The sequence below is a fragment of the Oryzias latipes genome, chromosome 13, assembly GCF_002234675.1.
Source record: "Oryzias latipes chromosome 13, ASM223467v1".
In the NCBI taxonomy this organism is placed as follows: domain Eukaryota; kingdom Metazoa; phylum Chordata; class Actinopteri; order Beloniformes; family Adrianichthyidae; genus Oryzias; species Oryzias latipes.
The window spans coordinates 13,785,293-13,800,822 of NC_019871.2; the positions used below are offsets into that span (position 1 = coordinate 13,785,293).

Consider the following 15,530-nt stretch of genomic DNA (forward strand, 5'->3'; position numbering starts at 1 on the left):
GAGGGGGCAGTAAGTTTTAGCTGTGCTTTCTCAGTCTGTAAAGGCAAAGCTTGGCTTTTACAGCACTCATCAGGATTCAAGAAAATATTCCAAAATTTTTACACCTACCTACAATTATTTAGAGCTCAGCAAGTGCAACCTGTTTGAGATTTTTATTTTTAATAACTTCATAAGGAGCATGAGGTGCTCCAGCAACCTCGTGACCCCAAAAGTGAATTAGCAGTTTTACAAAATGGATGAATGGAAGTGTTCATTGTTCTCTTGTGGGACTTTCACTCTATCTGATCTAAATGTTTTTCCTTTTGCAGCACATTTGAACAAATATGAATTTATATGTTGGAATGTAAACAAAACAGGCGACCAGGCGGGTGCTGAGTACCTGCAGTGGAGCTTCGTTGCACCTGCACATAGGAGCGTAACGTAATGTCGGCTGAGCCGCCAGATTCCAGCGGGATGGGGTGGGTGTGGAAGTGTCTCAGCATGTCCGACACAGTGTGGAACCACAGGTGATGCACGTGGCACTGCCCGTTCTCATTAACAGACAAGCGCAAATGCTGGAGGGAGGAGGAAGGAAAACAGGTGATTAACAATATAGATGAAGGGATTTAACCTGAAGAAAGAAAAAAAGACACACAAGAAACCAAAAACAAAAAAAGTGAGAGGTCTGAAACACCCAAGCTAAGACAGAGGTCAGGGCTTTAAACGAGGAGTGACAGAATGCCAAGGCTGACACCAGAGGAAGAAGTGGCAGCTGACACTTAATCAAGACTGCCGGCCGGCCGGACGTGACGTTCAAGGATCATGTTACACTGGAGAAAACAGAGTAATAACATTTCAGCAGCTTTCACTGAAAAAAATACAACTTTCAGACAAAAAAACAACTAATTTCCTTTACATTTTACAATTCACTGATTGTTATGCAGCTGTTAGATTTGATGTCAAAGATACAGATGTTGCAAAAGATACCGTAAACCTTTGGCACCAGTAAAGAAATGATTCTTTCCCACTAATGAAGCCTCACATACTGAAGACGTGTAGTATTAAGACAAGTAAACATTAAATTATCATAAGTCATCTTAATATAAAGTTAACAACTTTTTGCAAAGTATGGGGTTAAATATTGTTGAGAAACAAGCTAATAACCATCACCACAGGTTTCATCAGTGTCTTTAAAAACTATTTTTGGCTGTAACAATAACTTTTAAATCACTGCTTTTTTTAACTACACAGGTTAAATACTTACTTTGGCTTTACCCTGGAAGTTGAAGGTGAGAACGTACTCGCCGGGTCGCGTTTCGCTCTGGCGAATCACAAAGAGCCCGTGGCTTATGGCCCCGCCAGTGAGCACCAGCTGGGCCGCTCGCACGCGAGACAGCGTACCGTGGAACCATGGGTAGCCCACTAAGCTGGCATCCCTCTCAGACTCTTTTGCTCCTTCACCACCTGTGTCATGTAACACACATCGTCACTTTATTTTTCCTTCTTCTCTCTTTTAATTTATTTTTTAATGTCTAAAGTTGCACTCCAATCATCTTTTGATGAGTTTAAAAGCGTTCCCAGTGGTCTTTTAATTATGATTATGCTGTTTTTAGGCAAAATTAAAATAAAATAAAAACAGAACGGCAGTAAGTCATTAGAAATTCGCCTCTGAGTTGTGGGCGGGACTGTTGAAGGGGAGACTATCCCCTTCCCGTCATCTATCTGTTTATGTGCTTTCCTGCTAGCTTACAGCCCTTCATAACCCTAATATAATATTACAGGTGCAAAAAATATGACGAGAAACATTAGTGCTATCCAGCCGTACAATTTTGCCAGATGCCAGCTCAGATGAGGAAAACAAAGACATAGACAGATCTAATTGTCTGCAAGTGGATGCATCAAAATGGGGCAGAGCAGGGAGCTTGTAGCCTGCTGTAGTAACGTGTATGTCACATTTGCAAGTTACAACAACAAATGCAATGCAATAAGATTAACTTTCTTTACATATGTCCTTCTTCACAAGACAAATGGCACAAGAAAATGTTAAAAACAAGATTTAGATTGGAGTGGGTCTTTAAAAAAATAAAAGCTTCTGTTACCTGCAGAGGCATTCTGAGCCTCTGGAGACTGAAGGAAGCGCTCTAACGGCATGTGGGAAGGGTGCTGGGTAAAAGACGGTTCCCTGCAACGGACTGAGGGGGCGCTGTAGTGCTCTGCTGCTGTAGAACAAGGCCTCTCTGGAGCCCGGTACACTCCTACATATGCAGGTATTTATCAACAGGTTTCTCAGGATTGGAGCTTGTAAACAAATGGTAAGATGCTCACCTTCTGACAGCAGCTCACAGCTGCACGAGGCCACCATGGAGCAGTCTTTGGAGACCTGACCGTGGGGACAGGACGCCAGCTCAATGTCGTCACCACTGTCACTGTACACAAGTTGGCCGGTCAGGACAGCCACAAGAGCCATTACACATGTGCAAACAAACATCCCCGCACCCTAACAGACATCTCTACGCCCATCCACATCCTACAAGCAAGCACACAAATATTCTGTCTGTTTATGTGCCGAGCTGCACCCACAAGGGTCCACAAATCCAAAAAAGTGAGGGCTCTCAGGAGCACAATCACCCATGTTTGTGCTCAAGCAGCCTGTCAACAAACCAAACTAATTGGATGATTAATGACTCTGTGTGCTTCCCCTCCTTTCACCCGTCCTATCCCTCTATCCCTCCCTCTCTCCATTCATCCGTCCCATTCCGTCTCCTGCCAGTAGCAAATATTTATCCGGGGGTTTACCTGGGGTCTATGCAGTCCTGGATGTCAGCAACCCATGAGTTCTTCTGTAAGGAGTCGATGGTTTCTAGAATGTATTCTCCCCCATTTTCCACCTGTAGAAGCAGAAAGCACCCCCGTAACACACTGAGCTCTGTTCACCCAGGGAAACTCCAACGTTAATCCTTTTCCAAGATCCTGTTTACAAGCTCTCCTTTCATGTTTTCTTCCATCTTTTCAGCATTTCGCTGTCTGCCTGCCTGTATACATGCGTGATGGTGCGGATCATTACCTTAAGAACAAAAGTGTTGTCCTTGTCGGGCATTTCCAGCGGCATGGTGGTCCTCACCTCCACAATGGCTGACAGAGGGATGCTGACTTTGGGTTTTGAGGACTGAAACCAGCACATAAACAGACTCATGAGAGCACATATACATATACTGCAGTGTTGTCGGTTTAACTTGATCTCGAAAATATCCCGTAAAAAAAGTTTTCTAACAAGACCACAGCCTTTGCAGACCACATTCATTTGAAAACGGTATACAAACCTTATAAGCATGCTGTTTGAGGGCCTGTATACACTGAAAAATGTAAACAGGAACTGCAAATATGTAAACTGGAAAGCTTACTTCTGCAGAAGAAACTGTCGTTGGAGGGAGAATTCCTTTTAGTGGGGTTGGATTTTTGTTTGTATTTGTTTTAATGTGTTAAATGCAATAAAAACATTTAAAAAAATGATAAGATTGCAAACTTATATACAAAAAACATGAACTCTTTTTGAATTAAAATATATGTCTTTTTATTTTCATGGCCAATTATCCTTCAACATGACCCGAGTCACCTCAACTGCATGAACCAGGATTCAAATTTCAGACAGCAATATTTTTAAAACTACACAACAAACAGTACGTCGGCCCCTGGATGGCAGTTCATCTTCATTCCAATCTGTTATCAGCAACATCTAAATAAACAGCTCCTAATGATCCACAGTTGAATTACATCCTGTGTTGCGATGTACAGGAAGCATCTGTAAAACCTAAAACCCAAGGCATTGAAACTTCAGTCAAAAGTCTCTAATGCTTAAATCGCTAGCAAAAATATGTAATTACACACAGCAGAGGCTCTTCATCTTTACACCTGATAGTTAAAGCTATTACTAGTGACGCTTTTGCTGCAATGAACTCTGACAAACAATGGGACCAACTTCAAAAGTAGACTAAACCATCCGGACAAACTCAAAGCTCTGCTGAACCAAGTAATTATTCCTGCTCTGAAACAAACAAGCAAAAACAGGAACGGTTTACAGAAGGTCATCTTCTGAGGCCAACCCGTTCTCCAAAAATGAGTGGGCCTTCTCATCAGTCAAACCCAGACCATAATCTAAAGACATGCAGTGTTTTGAGCTGGACTCATTTCTTTCTGTGCATGTCAGAGGAGGCCGAGGGAAGCTGACTGATGTCTCGCAGAGGCTTATCAGCTGATCTGTCTGGAGTAACACTGTCCTCCTCTTGATCCGCCTGCTGGCTGCCGTCCACGCCCCCAGTTCCTTTCTTTGGATCAGATGTCATAAATCACTTCCTGTATTAAACTATTCCACCACTTCCCATACCTCCATGCTGCACATCCAGTCTGAAAGGAGTCTGAACAAATAGTCGATGCTGCTACAAATACATTAAAGCTTCTGTCTGTAGTTTGTCCCACTTGAACTGCTCTACTAAGCAGACACAAAATATTAATTTTAAGTACAATTCATGGACATCTAATAAAAGAATATTTACTTTCCCTTAAATAATTCCACATATTTATTCAGATTTTAAACATGAGACTTTGTCCTCTCCACAAAGTTCAGCCAAATTAATAAATAAATGATTAAAAACAGGAAACTAAAAAAAGTCTAAAAATGTTGTTTTAGTCAAAGATGTTGTAATAGCATTGAATACCATTAAACAGGTTAAAAAAGGTATTTTGTTCTTTCTTGTAACTTAAATTAATAATTCAAGTTAAAAAAATCATTTTATTTGTAATATCTTATAATGATCTGTAAGATGATCCTATTCACGCTCCATGATTTAATCTGCTTTCGACATCAAAAGTGATTTTTTTTAACCTTTTTGTCAGATCAAAAAATAAAAACCATAAATAACTAAAACTTTAAAAAGATATTTTCACAACTTGATTTATAACCTATAGATTAGAGTCATCTCTGAGGCGCCTGCTGCTGCTCCATAGAGGAAGCAGGAAGTGTTGTGTGATCCCTCAGAACAAACCAGAACCAGGAGCAAGTGTCAGTCAGATTCCATCTTTAGCAAAAAAAGTAGTCTGTTGAACTATAATTAGTCTATACTAAAAGTGAGGCAGTATACTTAAAGTTTACTTTTTACATACTGTATATATTGTAAGCTTAAAATATTTCAATTTAGTCTGAAAGAGTATTCCGTTAGTATACTTCCTACACTACACGTACATGTACTATACTAGTTTATTTACTATTCTTATACTTATACCATACTAGTTATATTAGTTTAAGCAGCAGTCTCAGGCTGGAACAGAAATGTTTTAAAATGCATTAGCAGAAAAATACTTTAAGTTTTAGAATGGTACTTAGACCAATGTAAAACAACAAAACAAAAAAATAAAAAAACCTGTAAAGCCTGGCTGATGTTCAAAAATAAAAAAGTCAAATTGATCGAAAAAATGTAAAAAGTCCTTAAAAAAGTCACTTTTCCTCCCCTTTTAGGCCATTCAGCACAATGTGCAACAGAAATGTTTATTAATCTACTTTTTACTTTGTCTTTACTTTGTTGCTGTTAAGGGAAGAATACAAATGAATGCCAAAATCCAATCATCTCAACAGAAAAATGTCCTAAAAATTTGAAATTCGTGAGAAAAGGAGAAACAGAGGCCAAGTCAAAAACAGGATTTTGCAGCTGCTCCACAATTGCAAACTTGTTTTGTTCATAACCAAGTAAAATCACGACACTCAACTGTCAGATGAATTTGCTTCACATCTGTAACATTTTTTTCAACAAAAAAATAAAAGAGTTTGGTTAACATCTGCATCAGCGGTAAACATACATTGTAGGGGGGGGGGGGGGCAGGGGTCTACATGCTTCAGAGAATGGGAACAGGACAGTGGCGCTTAAGCAGTTCAGTGTGCAGAGCAGGCCTGCGGAGATGTGTGCATTTCATTATCCTGTCATCAAGGCTGCAGTCTCCCCTCTGAAGTTTATACTAATCTGAGCCATGTCTGTGACTGATAATAGTTGTGCTTTGTGCAGATGTTGATGGTACATTAAAGATGAAAGTGCTGAAGCACACTTATCGAGCTTAATTTCTTCATCTTGTTCTCATTGACTTTCCGGTGACTCACAAAACGTTTTGGTTCCTGTTCTCGCTTTGTGTCAGCAGGATTGCACACAAAAAAGGGGAGCTAAATATATCACTTTGGACCACATTTAGCTTTGATTATGCCATAAATCTGAGTGTGGGGGGTGTTTGGCAATAAATGTCACAAAATAAACTTTCCAAAGATCTTGATATTTTTTTTTATCCAAAGAATTTCAATGGAGTGAAGGTCTGGACTCACTAAACGTTTAAGTGGTCTTGGACCACGGTTCATCTATAAAGTGTCCTTCCAGGCTTTGGTAATGTGTTGAAGAGCTCCTAACATATTACAGAGTTAGCAGTATTCCTTTGCTTTTGTGATTTTGTGATGTTTCTGAATGCAGGATCCTTCTTCTAACATGTTTTCAGAATGAGAAGCTCCACAATTATCTGACAAAAATGTCTCCAAGAGCAATTTGTCATCAGCTAAACAAATGATTGACTCCTTGGATCTGAGGCTTTTACCCATTTGTTTTGTTAAGGGATTTGCAATCTATAACATTGAAAGGGCCAAATGGGCCAGTTTCTTAGCTTGTGTTGGAATTTCTTCACTACTCACTACATAGTGAACTGTGTAATGTGTTTGCCATTTAGTAGTGCTGTAGGAATCTACAATTCCAAAATCCAGTGCCTTAGAAAATTCCCAGAAGTCTCTGCAAATAAATCAGTGTGCATTGATGCTCACTAGATTGGCAAACATAGACCACAATGCATTCTGTTTGAACGATTTTTCATGAGAAAAATAGTCCGTGTTCATCATCAGAATGCAGGGGATTCATAAATAGTCTTCATAAAATGCTCATATTTATTAGGCAATTACTTCAGGAAATCTGTGACATCATATTTGCCTTTTAAAAAGAAGTAGTGAGCATGGTGTCCAAATTGCTTTTAACATCCAGGGCTTTAGATAGTCCCACACTACATAGTTTTTAAGTGGGTAGGCAGTAGTCCCAATTTCACTGTTAACAATGAAATACACTTTATGTTTTTGTGGCCAACTACATTTATATAATGTAGTTTTTACATAAAAAAACTGAATTATAGTTTTAAATAAAGTGATAAAGTGATATGTTTTTCTATATATGACAATTTTACCTTATTTTGCTTTTGCAGCACATAAAATTCCTATCTAAAAATAAAATACTCCCCGTGTCAAATAAGATCCTTCCTGCTGCAACAGATTTACTTGAAATAAAAATCCAAGAAAGCAAAGTCAAACATTGGTAAAAAGGATGTGCTTTAAGCCTTTTCTAGTAATAAACCTGCAGATTCAACTTTTTACCATCATTTTGCTCAGTTTTCTGACATGTTAAAAATCTGCCAACCAAATTCTAACTAATTAACTACAACTTACAAACCCATTATCTATGTAAATTGTTAGCATTGAAAGCCAAAGGGCAACAATGGAGCCTCAGGTTGCCGAGCCCTGATTTAGTTTAGTTGTTTTTTTTAACATTAACAGAAAAAAGGGAGTTTAAAGATCAATTTACCCGTTTTTAGAAAATAATAAAAGAATGATTCTCCTTTCTTGGAACACGCTTTTTTTTTTTGGTCTTTTGCCACCTCTGTCTCCTCTCCAACGCCTGTCTCCCACCTGAAATCTCTCCTCTCCCCTCTTTCACAGCCTAATCCACATTTCCCAACAGCCACGACTAAAGGACAGTGGCAGATTTACCCACACTCTGCTGCACAACCTCCCAGCCTACGTAAGGTCAGGTGCAACGATCTGGAAATCCCATATAGACAAATGTGAAAGGTGCATCCATGCATGAGAATGTGCAGGTTGAGCTGTGTTACTCATCAGCACAGGTTCAAGGGAATCAGCTGATACATAATTTCACTACGGATGTTTCTTCTTCTGTACTTAAAGTCATACTTAAAAATACAGTAATTTTCTCAGAAGCAGATGAGACATGGTTGAGTCATGTGAGCACAACTTTTGTTTTAAGTGACTTTGTTTTTACTTTCTAGCAGTTAGCAGTTTCTAATCAAAAGAACCAACCAAACTTTCACATAAGTTAAATTTGTTTTTAGATTAAATCAGGCAAAACAGAAAATAAGAATAATTCTAGGGTTGTTCAGATTAAAATAGGAAAAATCCATCTAAGTCGCTATATCCCTGTCAGGGTCATGGTTGCTGGAGCCCGCCCCAACTGCTGTTGGGTGAAGGTGGGTTCACCCTGGACAGGTCACCAGCCTATCACACAATCACACACACTCAATTTCGAGTAATCAATCCACCTAAGAAGCATGTTTCTGGACTGTGGGAGGAAGCTGGAGTATCTGGAATAAACCAATGCATGCACGAGGACAACATGCAAACTCCACACAGAAAGGTCTGAGCTAGGATTTAAACCAGGGCGTCTCACTGTGAGAAGCGCGAGATCGCTAACCACCAACCATGCAACCCTATGTGAAAAAGTAATTGTCAGAATTCATTGTGTTGTGAGATATTACAAGATTTAACTAATAAATTAAAAGCACAAAAATCTTCTTTCTCTTTCGGCTTTTCCCATCAGGGGTCGCCACAGCGAATCATCCTTTTCCACCTCACTCTATCATGGACATCTTCTACCCTAACATTAGCCAACTTCATGTCCTCTGTTAAGACATCCATGTATCTCCTCTTTGGCCGTCCTCTTGCCCTCCTGCCAGGCAGCTCCATCTCCAACATCCTTCTACCAATATATCCACTATCCCTCCTCTGAACATGTCCAAACCATCTCAGTCTGGCTTCTCTGACTTTGTCGCTAACACAGGCAACATGAGCCGTCCCTCTGATGTACTCGTTCCTTATCCTGTCTAACCTGGTCACTCCTAAGGAGAACCTCAACATCTTCATCTCCGCTACCTCCATCTCAGCCTCTTGTCTCTGTCTCACTGCTACCGTCTCTAACCCATAGAGCAGAGCTGGTCTCACCACTGTCTTGTACACCTTTCCTTTGAGTCTTGCTGGCACTCTTCTGTCACACAACACTCCTGACACTTTCCTCCAACCGCTCCAACCTGCCTGCACTCGCCTCTTCACCTCTTTTCCACACTCCCCATCACACTGAACTGTTGACCCCAAGTACTTAAACTCCTGCACCTTCTTCACCTCAGCCCCCTGTAACCTAACGCTTCTACCTTGATCCCTCTCGTTCAGACACATGTATTCTGTCTTACTACGACTGACCTTCATGCCTCTTCTTTCCAGAGCAAACCTCCACCTCTCTAGCTGTTCCTCCACCTGCTCTCTACTCTCACTGCAAATTACAATGTCATCCGCAAACATCATTGTCCAGGGAGATTCCTGTCTTACCTCATCTGTCAGCCTGTCCATCAGCATAGCAAACAAAAAAGGACTCAAAGCTGATCCTTGGTGTAGTCCCACCTCCACCTTGAACTCCTCTGTCTGACCTACAGCACATCTCACCACCGTCATACTTCTCTCATACATGTCCTGAACTACTCTGACATACTTCTCTGCCACTCCAGACGACCTCATACAGTACCACAGCTCCTCCCTCGGCACCCTGTCATACGCCTTCTCTAAATCTACGAACACACAATGCAGCTCCTTCTGACCTTCTCTGTACTTTTCCATCAACATTCTCAAAGCAAAAATGGCATCAGTGGTGCTCTTACGGGGCATGAAACCATACTGCTGCTCACAGATCTCCACCTTCTTCCTAAGCCTGGCTTCCACTACTCTTTCCCACAGCTTCATTGTGTGGCTCATCAACTTTATTCCTCTATAGTTGCTGCAGTTCTGCGTGTCACCCTTGTTCTTAAAGATCGGAACCAGAACGCTTCTCCTCCATTCCTCAGGCATCTTCTCACTCTCTAAAATCCTATTGAACAACCTTGTTAGAAATTCCACTGCTGTCTCTCCTAGGCACTTCCATACCTCCACAGGAACGTCATCAGGACCAACGGCCTTTCCGCTCTTCATCCTTTTCAGAGCCTTCCTAACCTCATCCTTTCCAATCTCTGCTACTTCCTGCTCCACAACAACCACATCTTCCTCCCTTCTTTCCCTGTCATTTTCCACGTTCATCAGCTCCTCAAAATACTCCTTCCATCTTTTCTGTACACTCTCCTGGGTTGTTAGCACCTTTCCATCTCTGTCCTTAATCACCCTTATCTGTTGCACGTCCTTCCCATCTCTGTCTCTCTGTCTGGCTAGCCTGTACAAGTCCTTCTCTCCTTCCTTTGTGTCTAACCTGTCATATAGGTCATCGTAAGCCTTCTGTTTGGCCTTTGCCACCTCTCTCTTCACTCTACGCTGCGCTTCCTTGTACTCCTGTCTACCTTCCTCAGTCCTTTCTACATCCCACTTCCTTTTAGCCAACCTCTTCCTCTGGACGCATTCCTGTACTTCCTCATTCCACCACCAAGTCTCTTTACCGTCTTTCCTCTTTCCAGATGACACACCTAGCACCTTCCTACCTGTTTCCCTGATAATTTCTGCTGTAGTTTCCCAGTCATCTGGAAGCTCATCCTGACCACCCAGACCCTGTCTCAACTTCTGCCTAAATTCCTCACAAGTTTCTTCATTCTGTAGCTTCCACCACTTGGTCTTCTTTTCTGTTTTCCCTCTCTTCTTCTTCCTGACCTCCAGAGTCATCTTACACACCACCATGCGGTGCTGTCTGGCTACACTCTCTCCTACCACCACTTTGCAGTCAATAACCTCTCTCAAATGACCTCGTCTACATAGGATGTAGTCCACCTGGGTACTCCTACCTCCACTTCTGTATGTCACTCTATGTTCCTCTCTCTTCTGGAAGTAAGTGTTGACTACAGCCATTTCCATCCTCTTCGCAAAGTCCACCACCATCTGTCCCTCCAGATTCCTTTCCTTCACACCAAACCTGCCCATCACCTCCTCATCACCTCTATTGCCCTCACCAACATGCCCATTAAAGTCTGCTCCAATAACAACTCTCTCTCCTCTGGGGATACTCTCGATGACCTCATCCAACTCACTCCAGAATCTCTCCTTCACTTCTAACTCACAGCCAACCTGTGGCGCATACCCACTGACTACATTCACCATCACCCCTTCGATTTCTAACTTTAAGCTCATCATCCTGTCTGAGACTCTTTTCACCTCTAGAACACTGTTTACAAACTCCCCCTTCAGAATCACTCCTACCCCGTTTCTCTTCCTATCAACACCATAATAGAACAGTTTGTATCCTCCTCCAATACTACGTGCCTTGCTGCCCTTCCACCTTGTCTCCTGCACACACAGTACATCTACCTTCCTTCTCTCCATCATGTCTGCCAGCTCTCTGCCTTTCCCTGTCATTGTGCCAACGTTAAGAGTCCCTATTCTCAAACCTATGTTCCTGCCTTTTCCCTTCTCTCTCTGGCCACGGGCCCTTCTGCCTCCCCTCTTTCTTCGACCAACAGTAGTCAAATTTCCACCGACACCCTGTAGGTTAACAGCATCGGTGGCGGTCGTTGTTAACCCGGGCCTCGACCGATCCGGTATGTCTAAAGTGTTGTGGATGATTCGCATGGTTATTTTGGCAATTTTTACGCCGGATGCCCTTCCTGACGCAACCCTCTCTATTTATCCGGGCTTGGGACCGGCACAGAGGCAACTGGCTTGCAACCCCTGTGGCTAGATTAAAAAGCACAAAAGCACAAAAATACCCCCACAAAAACCACAGTTCTTTTTGTTTGGTTTTCAGGGCCTTTAAATACCTTAGGTGGCACGTAAAACTCCAGCATGAACTTGTCACCTCCTTCTTCCCTCTTGGTCTTCCTCAGCAGCAAGCGACATTTCTGCCACTGTGCAGCCCCCATACAGTTTGTGTCATCTGCCACCATGTACCTCAGAACCCCCTCCCTCTGGATTTCCAGGAGCTCTGCCTTGTGGCCCTGGGAGCCTCTGGGAAGCCGCAGCTTTTGGGACCACCTCTCTCCCCCTGCCGCCTCCCCACCTCCCCCATTTGCTTTCCTGGCCCCGGAAGGAGCCTCTGGTTCGGGGGAGGCGCGTCTGTGCCACATCTCCTTCACCCCGTCCACCACACAGAGGCTCATGTTCCTCAGGGAAAAGCCTTTTTTGAAGCGAGCCTTTGGGTGACTAACCGACACATCCTCCGAGCTGCGGGACTGTCCCAGAGCGGACACCTTGTGAGTCGTTTGGCGGCCTCGGGAGGCGGCGGTGCCAATGCCTCCCCCGTCTATCCCTCCCCCTCCACTGTCCATGCTGTCCAAGGATTCAGTTGAAGCCCCAGCGTCTTTACGCTTCTGATAAAGGTCGTGACCGTAGGACAGCGGGCAACCCTGGATTCCCAGAAAAGGAACAATGCTGTACTTGGGGGCTGCGTTGGAGACGTCCTCCCCCGGAGAGGATGCTTTGCTCTCTCTTGCCTGGGTTAGCGCTGCAGAGAAACACTCCAAAAAGTGATGGGCAAAGTGCTGCGAGAAGCTGGTGTCTGCTCCGGGGGAGTCGTAGCAGGGGTTTTCTAACAGAAAGCGCTGGAACTTGTTGGCAAAGTCTGCAGCAGAGGCTCGAGCGTGGAGCTCGCAGAACTCTCGCCAGTCTGGCAGTGGGCACGAGGAGGAGAGCTCCGGGCTACCAGGCTGCACCGCTCCGTTCATCACTGGGCCATCCCAACCCAACGAGGAGAGGCTGCGGGGGAGCAAGAGGAGGAGAGTGTTAGCATGCACAACTGCAGGAGCATACATCACTGCAACTGCTTGGCTTTAGATCACACGACAGCTGTGACACAGTCTGCATGTGTGAGGCTGTAGAGACAGAGAAGATGTGTGAATGAAGCAGACTGTGAACCAGCTTGTGTGTCATTATTTATATATCTCCATATGACAAAATCTGCTTGCTCTTCTGTCACATGTTTATAAATAAAATCCGGAAAAGTATTAAGATGTGTACAGCTTTCTCATGTTAAAGACCCACTCCAATGACGATTGTGTTTTTGGTGTTTCTAACATGTTCAGGTGGCATCTCATGATGAAGGACATACATGTAAATGAAGAAAAGTAGGATTACAACTGCTTTTCGGAGTATTTCTTTATTCAAATGTTTGTGAATCAGGAGTAGGCAAAAAAATGCAGTTTGAAAAAGCTTGCAACAGTGACGTAGAAGCTACAATCAGGAAGCCACAAGCTTCCTGCTCCGCTCCATTCCAATTCATCCGCTTGCAGACAAATAGATCCAAGTACGTCTTTGTTTTCCTTGTCCACTTGGCTCAAAACTGTACAGCTGGATAGGTTCCACCGGTAATGTTAGCTTGGGGTTGTGAGGGGCTGTAAGCTGGCGGGAGAGAATGTAACGCTGGGGTGGGGTTACTCTGCACCAAAAGTCCCGCCCACAACTCAGAGTTAAATTTCTGATGCTGGACTGCAGAAACTAGCATAATTATAATTAAAAACACTTACATTAGATAAAAAGATGATTGAAGTGGGACTTTAACCTCTCCATTCAACAAAAATGGAACTGCAAAGCTTATATTTAGATTAATTTTTTTCCTGATGTTTTAATTTCATTGTGGGGCAATGTTTTTTTGGTGACACAAAACACACAACAAAAACAATAATGCTGAGTACTGATGTCAAATTCTTAAACCGAATTGATTTGATTTACTGAGAAATAATTTGATTTAATTTACAGTTTGATATCGGCTAATTTTTAAATGAAAACTGTCTTTGTATGTATTTAGTTTATTCACAAAAAATGTAAAAAACGTTTTCACACAAGTGTTTTAAACACTATAACTCTTACTTTTTGCATTACAAGCCAAGAAAACAGTTGGGTTTTTGCCTTAAAAAAAATACAAAACAAATGAACTGACGTATCTTACGACTAAAGATCAATTTGAATTAATTATTATCATTTTTTAGTATGTGGATTTTCTTTGAAGGTGAAAAAGGGCTGTTGGCAGCCAGAGGAAGCGCTCCTGAAAGCTCCTGAAGGTTTAGTGAGACATTCAGTGGAGTGAGGCTGCTCAGCAGAAGACTGACGTCAGGTTTTAGCATTGTGTCACTTTGGTTAATACTCCTCTGTGCAAGTTATGGCAAAAAATGCAAAAGGAAATGGCTCAGACAGCTGAGTTTACACAGTTCTAAACACGTGCAGTTGATAACTTTTTGATGTGATATTAGATTATCTTCCTTTTCTGCAAGAGAGTTCACTCAAAACAGGCTTACTAATAAATAATACAACATCACGCTGCTTAATTTTTGTCATTTATTGTCTTGAACACATTAATTCTTCTCACGGACTCATCCCTCCACTGCTCCCAACCATGATTCACGTTCCTCCTTCACAGTCCCCAGCTCTGCCAAACCACATCACATCACTGAGAAAACTTTTCGCTACAGTGAGGACCTAACAAAGACTCACAATGACATTGTGTCAGCAGCAACAGCCAATGACAGTCTCCCCGTCTGCCTCTGCACATCAGTGACTAACGCAGCATTGGTGAACACTGCCAAACAATCAGGCGCATGTTGCTCTGGTTATAGCAGCAAATCGCGCAGATAAGAAGATGCCGCTTAAGCCGGGTAAAACGAGCTTTGGGTCGGCTATGAAAGCTCTGAGAGGCTTTTTTTTCTTTTTGTACCCACTGGGCTTCTAAAGAACTTCAACAAATCAAATCTAACCATTATTGCCCTCCTGAAGCGTGTCATCTATACCTCGGAGCTTGGATTCTCTGGGCCGCTAGAGGTTTTGAAGCAGGTTAATTGTGGTTTTCTGGAGTGTCAGAATAGGGTCAGTAAGAATGAAAGCTGCTTAGTCAAAAGCTGAAAAAAAGTAGAAGACATGCTTTACGAGAATGATCTGTCTGCTTTCTATTTCATCAGTCTGAAACAATATGATCAGAGGAAGTGTGTATTAAAACTGCCTGCTTTTAGTGTAAAAATGCTTAAAACTGCAGAAAATACCCCTCACCTTAAGAAAAATAGAGGAAGAAAGGAAGGGGGCAAGGTTAAAAAATATTAAATTAAAAAGTGACAACAAAGCAAACGTTTTTCTTCTTATCTGCGTCAGTGAATCCTTGGAAACCAGAGTTCCGACTGTCAAAATTCCACTTATTTTTCCTTCCACACTCCAACATCTAAAGGATGCTTGAACCATTTAGCTTTTTATTTCTGTGTAAATGCGACCTTTAGCTTCATTAAATTTGCTTTAGATAGATGAGATGTGAACAAAACTAACAGAAAAATTACAACAACTTAATTCTATACATATTATTCTTGGGAGTAACCCCAAAGAAAAAAAAGTAAATTTTAAACAAACACAGTGGCCACAGCTTTTGGTTAGAAAAAAAAAAAAGACTTATTGGACCATAAATTGCATTACAAGCAAAGGGGCAAGAAAGTATCTATAAACAGTCACCAATTGTGCAACTTTAATTTTCATCACAGGCATACCT

The 15,530-nt window shown here is 42.2% G+C and overlaps 1 protein-coding gene across 3 annotated transcripts in view; it reads right to left on the reverse strand.

The window, feature by feature from the left end:
- sh2b2 (SH2B adaptor protein 2) overlaps positions 1–15,530 on the reverse strand; it is a 28,017-nt gene that overhangs the window by 3,032 nt on the left and 9,455 nt on the right. For all 3 annotated transcript variants that reach the window (XM_020708240.2, XM_011482506.3, XM_023961709.1), the window contains 7 exons: positions 11,833–12,766; positions 3,044–3,145; positions 2,776–2,867; positions 2,305–2,405; positions 2,079–2,234; positions 1,244–1,443; positions 380–554 (listed from right to left, as the gene is read on the reverse strand). In XM_020708240.2, the coding sequence (XP_020563899.2) occupies positions 380–554; positions 1,244–1,443; positions 2,079–2,234; positions 2,305–2,405; positions 2,776–2,867; positions 3,044–3,145; positions 11,833–12,766 (1,760 nt within the window). The remainder of the gene's footprint in view (positions 1–379; positions 555–1,243; positions 1,444–2,078; positions 2,235–2,304; positions 2,406–2,775; positions 2,868–3,043; positions 3,146–11,832; positions 12,767–15,530) is intronic.